The sequence below is a fragment of the Elgaria multicarinata genome, chromosome 5 (assembly GCF_023053635.1).
Source record: "Elgaria multicarinata webbii isolate HBS135686 ecotype San Diego chromosome 5, rElgMul1.1.pri, whole genome shotgun sequence".
Lineage (NCBI taxonomy): Eukaryota > Metazoa > Chordata > Lepidosauria > Squamata > Anguidae > Elgaria > Elgaria multicarinata.
In genome coordinates this window covers 52,438,309-52,453,326 of record NC_086175.1, presented here as the reverse complement: position 1 = coordinate 52,453,326, position 15,018 = coordinate 52,438,309, and the positions used below count along the sequence as shown (strand labels likewise).

General features: G+C 40.7%; 1 protein-coding gene across 3 annotated transcripts in view; it reads right to left on the bottom strand.

Moving 5' to 3' along the window:
- Positions 1 to 15,018, bottom strand: part of STS (steroid sulfatase) — a 119,874-nt gene that overhangs the window by 34,070 nt on the left and 70,786 nt on the right. For all 3 annotated transcript variants that reach the window (XM_063126350.1, XM_063126352.1, XM_063126351.1), the window contains 2 exons: positions 7,885 to 8,022; positions 1,538 to 1,697 (listed from right to left, as the gene is read on the bottom strand). In XM_063126350.1, coding sequence (XP_062982420.1) covers positions 1,538 to 1,697; positions 7,885 to 8,022 — 298 coding nt within the window. The remainder of the gene's footprint in view (positions 1 to 1,537; positions 1,698 to 7,884; positions 8,023 to 15,018) is intronic.

Here is a 15,018-nt window from a genome sequence, read left to right as displayed (position 1 = left end):
CACCCAGTTCTGCAATGTAAAAACATTCTGATGGTAGAACAGAGTGGCGGAACAGATTGCCTTGGATGGTGGCAGCCTCTCCTTTGTTAGAGTTTTTTTAAGCAGAGGCTGGATGGCCACCTATCATGGATGCTCCAGTAGTGGATTTCCTGTATCGGTAAGGAGTTGTTATGGATGACTTTTGAACTCTATGGTTTCATTTTGGGTTGAGACATAAGAACTTGTGTAAGGCCAGTCCATTCAATTTTTTTAATGGTTAAGGGTGAGTTTCCATATGCATGTTGATCGCTTGATGAGTGGAAGATCATGTGATGGACATTTATGAAGGAGACATCAGAGAAAAAATGCTAGAGACAGAAGCTTCATGTCACCTTCACTTTTCATGGAGACAGTCCACAAATTCACCAAGTCATCAAAAACCACCATCTTAGATAGTACATCACATTGTAACAACAGGTCTGTACAGACATTTTTACAATTACATACTTCCCCTTCGGCATCTGAGCATACAGTGTGAACCTCTGGAGAGAGGAGGCCTTCACATGAACAGCTGTAGATGTGGTGCTTCCATGTAAGCTGGAACCCTCATAGTCTAATTCTATATGTCAGGGTAGAGATACTTGGTGTGGGCCTGCACTCACTTGCACGTTGAAGTCATTTTAATACCACCTGAGTAGGCCCAAAATTAATGCTTAAAATTTATATATTCTTCATACTTGGAAACTGTTTCCCCAAATGGCAATAATTAATTTCTGTGGAATGACAACCATGTAGGACAGGAGAACCTGTGACTCTATACTACAACTGCCATCATCCTGAACTGGAATGGCCAGTGGTCAGTGGTCAGGTGTTTTTTACTTGAGCAACTTCTGAGGGGTTACATGTTACCATCCCTGAATTACAGAGGAGTGAGTTCATATGTCTTGATACCAAATTTTACTTAGGCCTATTATTCTGAAAAACATAACAACAACAGCACATCATGGAGAAAACTAAGCTAGAATACTTCTACTTGACTGGTAGTTGACAATGTGTGGGGAGTTTATTTTTTATGGAGGAACTTCAGTAATGCATTTCCCCTCCTACACTCCATACTGTAGTACAGTCCAGAAATAGTTTTGCTATGTGATGACTTGTCTTTATAGAAGCAATCCAGCCTGCTTCATGAATAAAGAGATATCCACACAGCCATTTCACTTATAGGACTTGTCAGGTCCTATGAGTAGCGAGGCATCAAAGGTAGGAGATTGATTTGGGGTCATTTTGAGTAAAAGGCTGATTGTGATGCTGAGCCAGGCAAGGCTGTCTGAGATGATGGAGATGCTCTAAAAATAGTGTGTAAGAGGTATGGCCAACAAAAACCTAGAGGGAATGTCTGTGTGTAACTATGTTAGATTTGGTCATTACTTGAAGAAATGGCTGCCACATCCTTGTTCAAGATATGATAAATAATATTAATCGCAGGCTAACCTGATGATTTTTTGTTTCCATTTTTTAAAGTTATATCTCTTGCGACAAAAGAGATTGCATTCCATACCTGTCATTGGGTAGTAGTGCTCCAGCAAGTTTAACTATTGTGGGGAATATATCCATATTGCTTGTTGGCACATCAATACGTTGATCAGGTTGAAGCACTCCAGGCCAGCGGAGGAGACCAGGCACTCGAATGCCTCCTTCCCAATTTGTAGATTTTCCTCCTGAAATAAAGTGCAGACAAACCATCTTTTATTTAACTGGATCACAAGCATCCTTTAGAATATTAATATTTAATCAAAGAGCAATCAAGTAAAGGGTTGAATTTATCAATTAAAATGTAGATAAACTAAAACAGTGCCCTTCAATTAATTGGGCAACAGATTTGTTTCTTGAAACCCAAAAACATTGTTTTTAATATAAGTAGTTTAAAACCCGAAGATAGCAAGCACCATCAAGATAAAACAGGCATTTCTCTATTATATTTATTTATTTATTTATTACATTTTTATACCGCCCAATAGCTGAAGCTCTCTGGGCGGTTCACAAAAATTAAAACCATAATAAAACAACCAACAGTTTAAAAACACAAATACAAAATACAGTATAAAAAGCACAACCAAGATAAAACCACGCAGCAAAAATTGATATAAGATTAAAATACAGAAAAATGTATTTGGTAGAAAGGTCTATTATTTCTAGAAATGAAAAGATTACACATGGCACTTTTTTCTGAAAGTGATGGTAATAACTAAAGTTGTATCCTCTTGACAATATAATAGAGGTTTAATTTACATTGAATGTGGTGGTAGTTTGGGGGATGGGGTTGCTAAGGCTGGATGGGGGTTTAGGAATATAATATCCTCCAGTGAGTAAAAATGTTGGATCCAGGTCAGTCTTTCAGTTCATGTCAATACAGCTCTTATCACAAGTGAAAGAGTGGAGAACTTTAGCTGAAACTGCATTAACATAAAGCAATGCTCAAGTGTTTTAATATCTGGCCTAATAGAAATGAACCAGGGACATTTAAAATAATAATTTGTGCCCCAACAATGGCCATGAGATATTTCAGCTGTGTATTCTAAACTTTTAGATCACTAATAGGATAATATTACTGATGATATATAAATTACAAGATCATAAGGATGAAAATCTAAACCTATATAATGCAACTAATTAAAAACAAGAAGATAACCAGGCCCTACTTTGCCCTGGGCCTGGATAACAAAAGGGAAGCACAGTCAAGATTCTATCATTGGCCAGGAGACCTAGTGCCACTGGGGGGCTGTATCCCCTGCTTGCAAGGGAAGACCAACCTGGCAAGAGAAGTAACAGGTTCGGAGAGCTCACTTCCCCTTCCCTGCCAAAAAGAACCATTGACGCCAAATGACAGTTGATCTGGGACTACAGAAATAAGGGGAAAGAATGCTCTAGGCCATCCATAAGCCAAAGGAACAAGAGCCACCAACTGGTACTGCAGCAAGAACACCATAAGGCCTGAAGCGTATTTAAATGCCCACTTTGTTCTGGCCTTAAAAACAACAACAACTCAACTCCCTCCACTACCTTTTCCCTCTACTCCCCTTCTCTAGTGTGTCTTGTCCTTTTTGTTTATAAGCTTGATGGCAGGGGATGTATTTCTATTTTATTGACTTGAGCTGCTTTGGGAGACAATAATAGTCTGAAAAGTGGGATGCTGTGGATGGATGAAGTCTTCTGTTCATGGAAAGTGGCAGTGTGACCCTGTTCTGACAACACATTAAGCCACTGTGGTTAAGCATTTTGAGCTAAACATGATGGTTTAGTGTGTTGTGAGAACCATTCCTAACCTTGATGGCTACACAACCACATTTTAAACATGTTCATTAACCATTTGTTGCAAAAGGGTCTGTGGCCTAACCATCGCTTAGTGTGTCATCTGAACAGGCCCTAAACACACACACACAGACACACACACACACTAGATTCTGTCAAAGATTTAACTTAGTTGAACCAGAGATTTATTCTGAGCTTGGTCAGAGAAGCTGAAGGTTTGCACAACTCTTTGTCTAGGGAACTTCTCTGAGCTGCCCAGGGAACTGGTTGGACTTTTAAAATCTAGAGTACATAGCTCGAGTACAAAACAGAAAGTCAAGATTTAAAATATTAAAAAGAACTCAATATATCCATGTCAATGTTCTGTCAAGAAGTTTTTCGTTTTCATGAGCTTTTGGCCTGTGCTGAATTTCCCCCGTTTTTGCTTTGATGTGTGCTGGATGTTTCTACTGCATGCCCTCAGATTTTATTGAATTAGATGATTAATTGTAATTTTAAGTGCATATCTCCTTGGGGTCCCTTGTTAGGACCAGAAGATAGAATATAAACAATTTTATAAATTAAAAAAGGCAAGTGAAAATAAATGCATGCTAGTGTTTGTTTATAGGTTTCTTATTTTAACTGGGGGCTGACTATATGCCCTACTTACCCCACGGTGGTTGTGTGGTGGTGCTGTGGTGGTTGTATGATGCAGCCACCAACTAGCAGCCACCACAGAGTTTTCCCCTGAAGCTGCACATTAAAAAAGTCAGGGACTTACCCCAACTTTTTGCTTTGCTGTGAGGTCATCACCGTATTTCCTCATTTGTCAGTGTTGACCTTGCTTTGGCTTCAGGCTGGGGCCATTCCTGGGAAGGATCACACTACTGATAGGTCACTGGAAGTGCAGGAAGGCAGGGCAGAGGGCGGGGCAGGCTCAGCAAGCCAAATGTCTGCTGGAAAACCTGCATTCCCCCCTGCCCACGGGGATTAACTTTTCCCACCATGCAGTTGTGACACTACAGGGGTTTATGGGAATGTAGGTCTGAAGCAGCACCGTGAAGATACTCCCCTGGGCTCTTCAGTTGGGACCATCCTCACAACCTGAGTTTAGTCCATACAATTGGCATGATTTTATTATGCAACTATGCTAGCTGCAGTCAGCCCCTTCATCACCAAAAGCTCTTATGCTTCATTATTGGTTCCAGTCTGGCTGTACTTCATGATAAATGATTGAGTTCCAATTGTGAGGATGTTTTGAGAGCTTTTGAGTCTGGCTAGTGCCAATTAGTGCTGAGTAGATTTCAGCATCCCAGATGAGAGGGTTAATTGGGTGGATTCAGATTCGCATGGTCATCTGCGGAACATTCATTATTGAGAATCCTTATCACAAACACTATAGTGATTGAAAATTACATTGTAATTTCTGTTTATATAAACAGATAATCACCCGTTCCAAATTCTGGTCGCCAGATACAGAGAAATACAAGTTTCATTATTCTTTCTTTTTTGTTTTCTCCTGTCCTGAAGAGAAAATGTTTGATATTTTGGACTTAAGACCCCAGTAATCCAGATTTTCAGTGCAAATGACAGTTGTTCAGGAGGGGGGGAGGATAAACACAGGCATACTTAAACATACAAAATGTTCTTAAATCAGTCTTCTTAATCTAAAACAAAACTGAAGTTCATGTTGTAGTTTGATACTGAGCAAGTGTGAAAGACAAAGGAAAAGGTAAATATAGTTCTGAATATTTAAATTGAAAACTATGGTGATAAACTCTTGCCAGGACTGCTGAACATTCTCCAAAGCAAGTAAAATACCATGAATGGCTCCCAGCATTCTTTCTCATTCTAGCATGGCCAAGGAAGATAACCTAGGACAGGGTACTGCAGGTAAAGAGATGGAGTTAACGTAAACAGGAGGAGGAGGTTTGATTTTGAATGACTGGGGTGAGGTTGAAGTCCTACAGGGCCAGCCCAAGACATTTTTGTGCCTGCATCAGAGCAGCAAATAGTTCACTACACCCAAGCCAAGGTGGATGGTAGCCAAGTCAGTCCAGTTATTTTGGCACCTGAAGCAGGAAACACCACAAACATTTCTTCCCTTCCCTGGCAGAAATAATACAATCATCATAAATTAAATGACTAAGAATCTGATGCCCTTTCATGACACTCAAAACCAGCTGTGTTAGGGAGCTCATTCCAACAGTTTGCAATCTTTTAGATTTTCCAATATGGGTGGCATTCATTCCTATATGAAAACATAAAGCCCTGCACCTGCGTACACCAGAGCAGTACGGGCAAACCCTGCTCTTCGCTTTACACTGAATGGTCCACTTGTAAAGAGTGACAGCAAACCTGCAGGAAAGTCCAAGTGGATATCTGTGTTCAGAATGTACGGAGACACATAGGGACACATTGATCCCCTTAGAATATTTGCAACATACAGTATAAGCCCTCCCTCTACTAACATGATGGCAAGCATTTTACTTCCAATACATAAAGGCATTCTTGTCACAAATATGTTATTTCTGCATTTTCCTTCACATAGGCTGACAACGATAGTTGTTACTTATCATCACAATATCCACAATTCTATAGTGCCGTTTTTGTTAGGGCTGACTCATAGATTGCTAGAGGAAAAATGCTTGTGTAGAAAGGAATCATGTAATTCACCCAACTCATGTGCTTCTTTATTATCAGAGCAGGGTGGGATCACATGCAGCCACAGGGAAATAGCAACCATGTCACTATGGTAACTTAGAGATGGGGCCCGCTTTTTGCTTCTCCCCTCCCCCCCTGGCAGCAGCAATTAGTAACCTTATTTAAAATTTTGAATCACATTTTTCAGCATTTCCCTTTTAATGACCTAGCCATACAAACTTTAGATGATACAGAATTACACAGCCAGTCATTTGTTTAATTTCCCCCCTGAAATTAAATTCCAAAAATACTCTATAAACAGACACAAGCAGAATTTTGATATGACTGCCTAGTCTTTCTTGAGCTCGACAAGCTCATTAAACTAATTAGACACTAAATTTCAGAAGCTGATGCAGCCCTGTTTCCTCTGATAGGAAAACTCAAGCCTTACATTAATTTATGAATTAAAAAGTAAGAGATGTCAAAGTTAAAAATGTAAGAAGTGAGCATGGAAATTATACAAGCAGATGAATGTTTGTTCATGAATTACTGTGATTTTGTGTTAGGCACTTGAAACCACAGAGAGGGTAGGATGCTTCAGGCTCTTGGGAGTGGGAAAACAGCAGGCTACAGAGGGTTAATAATTACCAAGCCCATCCTCCACAACCTTTTTCTTAATCACACTTGCCCAAAGCTGCTTTTCCAAAGGAAAAAAAGATTACATTGTGTCGCGGACACATTAGTTAAACTTCATATGAAATGTATACTTCTGTGTGATGATTCTTTCTTTGAAGTCTTAGGACTTTTGAAGGTTGAACATGGGAAGCTGCCTTTGTACTAAGGTTGCTTCCAAATGGTCATATTAATGTGCAATCACCCTGCCTCATTCACTGAATTTTATGGGTGGGTGGGTGTCCAGATAACATTATCATCCCTTGCAATCCTCCCATGTTTTCTCACTATTTCTTACGTCTTTTTTCTTATTACAGAAAATCTGTTAAGGAATTAATAGCTGCAGTATGCCTTCTGATGGTTCGTGCTAGGATCCTGCCATCTGGAAGCCCCCTAAGGATTCAAAGTCCTATAACACCCCCCCCCCCGAACAAATCCCAGCATGCCTCATGCTGGTTGGGGTATGCTGGGAATTGTAAGACTCTTTTCTGTCTAAACATGCAAAGGATTGTGCCTTTAGTCAGACAATTGGCCCATCTAAATCAGTATTGTTTACACTGGCTGGCAGGGTTTCAGACAAGGAGTCTTTGCCAGCCTTACCTGGAACTGCTGGGGATTGAAGATATGGAGGGGGAACAGAAGGGGAAAGGTAGAAATTTTCCAAGCACTCTGTATTTGGGAGAGCTTTGCAGGAAGGCGATGCAGAATGGTGGGAAGACATCTTCTGAGCCCTCAGTTTGGTTCAGAGAACCTTTCCTGTTTCTCCCTGATTTGGAAGGGTGGTGGTAGTGGTGTGGACTCAGAAATCAGCATTGGCAATGGGATATCTTCTACCTCCTGGAGGCGACAGGATAGCATAAAACAAGCAGCTCTGTCCTCCATCATCTCACTGCTGTTCATCACCCCTCAGCATATGCCACCTGAGGCAGCTGCCTCAGTCTGCCTAATGATAAGGCCAGTCTTGCATATGTGGTTGTAATGTCCCCCAAAATATAATACCCGCAGTCTTATTCTAAATGTATATTCACTCCAATTAAAAAAAGAAAGAAAGTTAAGCAAGCAAGCAAAGAAAGTAGATCAGGGAATGGGGTACATGTGATCTCCAGATTTTGTTGGACTGCAACCTCCATCATTCCTCACCACTGGGTACGTTGGCTAGTGGGAGCTGAAGTCCAGTAACATCTGGAGGACCATGTGTTCCCCACACCGAACATAGAGTATTCATCTCCACCTATCTTTGATCATTTGCAACTCTGATTCTAAATTTGTGAGACACTTATAAGAGCACTAAATGACGAATACCTTTATACATTCCATTATAGCCACCATGGACTTCTCCATTGCTTGATATTTCTTCAACATGAGCCCCTTGATCGGATGTGAAGTACACAAGAGTCTGCTGTCTTAGATTCCATTGATCTAACGCATGGAGGACCTGTCCTTTAAAAATATAATGAAAAGGAAAACAAGGACTTAAATCTTTTCATTCAATATACAGGATATATACCTTGATAAGGTGCTTCACCTTCAATATATCAATTGACAATATGCTGAGCATTCCTAGGGGCATGTCTACAAAATATGCCCCCCCTTAATGTCATTATTTTACAGATTATGGGGTAGTGGTTTGTTGTTATTTTTTTAAAAAAATGTATAAAATGGGATGTACTCATGATAGGAAAGAGGCTCCTGCAGTTTCTTTGGGAAGGATTGCTTGTGATCAATTTAACCCCTAGCATGTATATTCAAATAGGCCAATGCCAATTAAAGAGTCACAATGTGATAAGAACTACTACCACTAAATTGTGCATTCAGAAGCGCTATCCTGTTTGCAGATCTATTAATAAGCAGGATTTTGTCTTGGGAAGTGATGGGCATCTGGTGGCCATTCCTGGGGTACTGGGGCCTCAACATTTACCCAAGGATGCCAACCCCTGACTCCAGCCCTGTCTGGTATCTTAGGATCAAGTCCTGTGGCTGGAATCATTGGTTGTTAGTGTTATAGAAACTCTTTAGTTAATACCTAGAGAGGGTAGGCTGGTATTTCTGCAATGAGCTGTTTAAAAATTAAAACTGTCTGAAAGATAGAAATCTATCTGTGGTAGTCAGCTGAGCAGCTATCTACCTCAGATATAGCTGAGCAGGGATTTGAACCTGGGTCCAAAGTCCACATTCTACATACTATACTCCATAGCCACAAAAAGAACATTATTAATCCTGGTTGCGCTTTTTATACTGTATTTCGTAATTGTGCTTTAACCTGTTGGGTGTTTTACTGTGGTTTTAATTTTTGTGAACCGCCCAGAGAGCTTTGGCTAGTGGGCGGTATAAAAATGTAATAAATAAATAAATAAATAAATAAATATATATAAAACATTCTTTTCAGATGTTTGCTCCTTTTAGTTAATCCCCAAACAGCTTCTTTCCATATGCTGCTGAATCAAATCGATGTACTGTTGATTCTTCCATCTAAGCTTCATTTAATAACTGACTCCTTATTTCAGTTCCCCCCCTTATCTTTTTGCACGTCCAAGGATTTAAAAACAGGATGCCTCCACCTTTACTGCATTGGCTATCACATTCACAAGTCTTAATTGTCTCATTTCAAACAGAGCCCATCCTCAGATGTCCCAGTATTCATCATGACATTTTCATTTGCACTCCATTTCAAGCCAGTTTCCATCCATCTTCAGAGCACAGCATTCCCACCGAAGAGTGCAAGCCTACTATGTCACTGTTCATTCTGATGGGCATTTTCTTGTCACATAGACTTGTCACAGCTCTCTCTCTCTCTCTTTTCCTTTGTTCGGTGGAACTTTGCATCTCTAGTGGAGACCATCGCCTCTTATTATAACATAGATATATATATTTTTTTAAAAAACCAAACATTCCACAAATGCCCATTAAATGATATTTTACATATTAGGAATTGTTCATATTGCAGGCAAATAGGAAAAGAACCAGGAATGTAAATTTTAAATACTGTGTAGTTGGTGACCCAGATCCACAAGAGTAAAAGAGATAATTTTCCTGTTATAGTCTAGGCAGATTAAGTTGGTCAGAACCACCTCTCGCTCCCTTTGGAAACTATTTTCACTGGCCTTCCCCTAATTTGTGAGCTAAACATTTTATTAATACAATCTGCTTTTATTTTAGGACACAGACCTATGGCCATCCAATGAAGAGCAGGAGAAGTGACAGAGGAGATCTTCACCTGCATTTTAGATAGATTGGCTTTTTTGCCCATCTAGCTGGAAGTCTGCGGCTTTTTTACCCATCTAGCTGGAACTCTGCAGAGCAGGAGGCAAGGAAGCTGGGGAGACTTTACTATACATTGCAAGCCAGGCTCCCTAGTTTCCTCCCCTCCTTATTCCCCAGTTCCCTCCCTTCCCCTGCTCTCCTCAGTTGCCTTTGCAACTTTGGAGAGGCAGCTGGCATGTTTCTCACTGCAGTAGTTGTGAGGGGGAGCAGGACCTCAGATTCCTGGATCTGAGGCCAGAAAGATGACTCTGACCTCAGATCCAGACTCCATCTAGGAGGCATAGGATTGCTCCCTCCTAGTATTTTATTGTATATATAATTATTGCTTATTAGCAAATGATGCACAAGGGATCCCAGAAGCAGGCAGGGACGATCCCTCCATTTTCTCAGGATAACCAAGACCTCAGTTATTTTGGTTTTACCCACAGCCCTGGGATGATCCTGAGGACCGTGGGTGGTGTGGGCGCCCGCCCCAGCTTCTTTCCTCCTCTCTGCGAGTAGCGGGGGTCAGCAGAGGGAAGGAGCTGGGCTGGGGGGAGTGCAAGGACATCGAGGGAGGAGTGGGGTCAGGGCTTTATTTATTTTGAAAAACTTACTTTTTCACTGGAGCGCAACTGCACTCTCAGCTTTTTTAAAAAAATAATAATGGTGGGAATGACAGGCGTGACATCCCTCTTCCCTTCCGGGATGTCATGCTTCTGTTTAGACACACAGAGACAATCAGGAATCATCCCCCTCCCTCCCTGAAGGCCCTTAGGTGTAGAAAGGGTTGAAGACTCCATCTAGTTGAGCATTCTGTTCAGATAGTGGCCAACCAGCTGCCCAAGGGAAACCTGCAAGTATGATATGTGTGCAACAGCACCATCTCACTTGTATTGCCCAACAACTGGTATACATAGGTATATAATCTCTATACTGGAGGGAGAATATAGGCATCAACACTACTAGCCATTGATAGCACTCTCCTCCAGGAATCTATACAACTCCCTTTAAACCCATCCAAATTAGGGCCCACCACTATGTCTTGTGGTAGAGAATGCCATAGTTTAACCATGTGCTGTGTGAAGAAGTCCTTCCTTTTATCCTGAATCTCCCACTAATCAGCTTCATGGGATGGCTCCAGATTCTAGTACTATGGGAGAAGGGCCAGATCTACACCAAGCAGGATATAGCACTATGAAAGTTGTATGAAAGCGGTACATAAGAGGCAGGAGCCACATCAAGAAGGATATAGCACTATGGAAGTGGTATAAAAGCAGTATGGAAGTGGTATATGCGATGTGTCATGGGACCCAACAGTTGTCAGTGTACTTCAGTACTGCTGTAAAGCCGTAGTGTCGCTCCTGCCTCTTATATACTGCTTCCATACCGCTTTCATAGTGCTATATCCTGCTTGGTGTAGATTTGGCCAGGAAGAAAAAAACCTCTCCCTATCCACATTTTCCACACCATATATAATTTTGTACACCTCTATCAGGTCTCCCCTTAGCCTCCTTTTCTCTAAGCTAAACACTACTTGCCCTGCACTTTTCCCAGCTCTTCAATATCTTTCTTAGGTGTGGAGATTAGAACTGTATACAGTATTCTAGGTGTGGTCGCAACATAGTTTTGTGTAAGGGAAGTGTGATATTTGCGGTTTTAATTCCTTTTCTAATTATGCCAAACATGGAGTTCACCTGTTTCACAGGAGCCAAAAGGCCACAAGGCTTTTGTTTGTCCTCCAGCAGAGTCCCAGAGACAGTGAGGGGAATTCAACTGGCATTTGTCAGCCACAGCGCTAGGTGAGCATTTTCCCCTGTTGCTGGACTGGGACTCACCTGCCTCAAGGTAAAGGAAATGGGACTTCCAGAAGGCTCAGATTGTTAGCAAGTACCCTCTGGTGCTGATCTATGATGTTGACCCAGATTCTGTAGATCCCCACTGGTGAGTTTGACAATATATGGAATTACACTCTAGGGTCTGGAGTGTACATTTATGATCTTCTCTTTTAGGAAAAGGGGGAGACCCAACCTATCCTGCCCTGTCAGAGGTTTCATGTGAAATGTGTCTCTGATTTTTAATTAGGAAAACAATGTGCTGGATAACAATTTTAAAAAAGGGTGAGGGAAGATGACAAAAACAGAGAAAGACTTTTTTTTTGCTCAAGAGAGATGCCAATAAATCAAAATGTCAGGGGAAGAAGAAAAAAAGTTCAGGTGAAGTTTGGATTCAGCATAATTTCACCACTCTCTCTAAAAGTCCTATTTCATGAAGAACAATCTGAGGAGAATTTCTTAACTCCAACTTTTTTTTTAATCCTTGGCAATGGCAACACAGGAAGAATAAACTGAACTGATTATGATGTAGCAGAGTGAAGAGGAAAAATGGTTAAAAGAACACATTATTTTTAGAAACAATCCTTCCTCATCTGTACTTGACATCTGACAATGTTCCAACTAAGCAGCATATTTCGCTGCTTCCCGGAAATAGGTGTCACAAAAATAAGACAGAACTTGCATCTCTATTTCCTTCTTGAATATCAACACTTGGATGGATGTTCAAATGGATGTTATTTGACGTACAAATAAGCAAAGCAATGTGCGCTTATTGTGAGAGAAAGTAAATCTAATGAGTTTTTTGTTATGGTTCTACTATACAATACGCTCAGAAGTATTACTGGATAATAGGAGGAATGACTACGTTATAGAAAATGTGTTATATAAGGCTCTGTAGAAAATGCATTACTTAAATGCACACACTTTATTAAGTGTGTTTTAAAATTCTTTACTTAAGTGGCTTTGACAGAACAATAATGTAAAATTAAAGGGCAGTATCCTATAATGCTGTTGTGCTCCCACTTTTCCTTTTGTGCCAGCAGGACCCACCATGAGTGTTACATAAAGGTACTGTTCTGTAAAGCAATGAATGGAAATGCTTGTTTCCATTTGCTTAAGGAGCTCCTAGCTTTCTGCTGCACTAGTAGTGGGTTCTCTTGGCATGTGGGTAGCATTGGATAGTGGCCAAACTCTCCTAAACCCATAGAACTGAAGTAGTGATGCGATAGAACCTGATACCATGTAGATTCGACACTGTATTTATAAACACAGCCATCAAGGATACATTTCTGAATATACGTAGTATAAACTGAGAGACTTATATGTGCTCACTCCTACCTTCTCTTACATCTCATCTTGGCTTTTCCTTCATGTTTTCATTAGTTTAGTATTGATTTTAAAAACACATTAGTTTAAAATGAATATAGATTAGACTAAATGCAAATGTCAATGAATAAATGCTAGATATGGTAGCTGAATAATTCCATCCATAACTTGCACTTATTCTCCAATAAAAAAAACTGAAAACAAAAAGGGGGGAAGATATATTCTAAAAATTATGCCTATGATCAAAGTGCATGTCATGAATAATTTCTAAAACTTCCCTGAGTAAAGATATGATGTCGAGATTATTCTTTGAGCAGTATTACCTCTGGTCTAAAGTGGAATATCTTGTTCTGGAACATATACTACCATAAGATGGGTCCTTAAACCTCTCTCTTTTAAGTAGTAGACACATTAATGGATATCTTAAAAAGTTGTTTGACTTTGATGTTATTAATAAGACACAGCTTTAAAGTCCACCTATATCCTTTCTGAAAGTGGCTAAGAGGAGGGGGGAAGGATAATTTCATCAGCCTCTTTAAATCCTACTTCATATTTGCTTAAAATAAAACAGGGTGACAGACTTGCAGATGTTGTTGCAAGTGGAGAAGGAAGCATGGAATAAAGGCATGGACACCAGAGTTTGGGATAAACTAGGGCCTCTTTATTTAACAATAAGGGATATTTAACCCCTCCTGGATCTGCATGTAAAATGTGCGGGAATCTATATGTCCTTATCTCAGGCCACTTGCCTGTCTTTATGGGCAAGCCACTCTCTTAAGCCAGGAGTCAGGTAAACCCAGACCCTCTCTTATGCGACACTTTGAAAGTGTGGGGAGATCACCCCACATCACCCCATAAAACTCTGAGTAGATGAGGCAGGAGGATCTCCAAGGCATACCATATCCTGACATGGGAGCCCTAAAACTCATGAGGAATAGGACTTCTGGACATGCCACTCACCAGAAGGTACCAGAGTGCTCACGGTCCCTAATCTGATATAGCAAATTCCCGCACATCCCTACAGCAAATCAACCTAGAATCATAGAATAGTAGAGTTGGAAGGGGGCCTACAAGGCCATCGAGTCCAACCCCCTGCTCATTTATCTACCCTCCTCATATAACCTCCAGCAAGGAGTAGGCAAAAACCTCTCCACCATTTATTGAGAGGAAAAAATTCCTACTCAGTCCCCCCTCCAAAGGGAGTGACTGGCTAAATCCCATACCAGATGGAGGGAGGGAGGGAGGGAGGGAGCCGGAAAGCCAGAGAGGCCAAGTTAAGGTGGGCCAGCCTTTTATAGGTTCTGCCCCCGCTCTTGCCTCATGTGGCCCATGTGCACAGGACATGTGAGGCCTTTATTCCCCTCCTCCCCACCTTCAATGCCCGCTTTTCCTACCCAAGCTGTGTAGTCTGGGCGGGTAATGGATTTTCATGAGAAGTATTTTGCAACTGAACTAGTAGGAATCTACAAGGATTTTGTTTTGAATTGTGTTTGACCACAGCTTGTGCGTTTGCACCCCCCAAACACAATCATATTTTTGAGGCAAAGCTCACATATTCCCAAGTTTACCATTACATTCTAAAAATGTTTTCATTGGGAAAATATGCACTTCAAAAATGCAAATTTTGAGAAAACAAAAAAACCACTCACATTTTTATGCTTTAGTCAATGAGGAAAAATACATGCTTGGGTTGTACACTTAAAAAAAATGTGCACTCATACACCCATTTTCCTGCTTGAACAACTTAAGCTTGCATTTAGGAATGATGCGGACCAATCTTTGTGGTGGAACTTATTGTTATTATTTACATTTCTATACCGCCCCATGGCGGAAGCTGTCTGGACAGTTTACAAAAGAGATGCTTGTTTAGTTCCAACCTTGTGATTCTCCCATACTTAATCTGGATGCCATTAATCCTTACAATGAAGAACTATGACACATTAGAATCTAAAAGAGGCCACTTGAACATCTTGGAAAACGTTTCCTTCTCATTCAAAGAATCACTCAAACACAGCTTGAAACTTTTCATGCACCT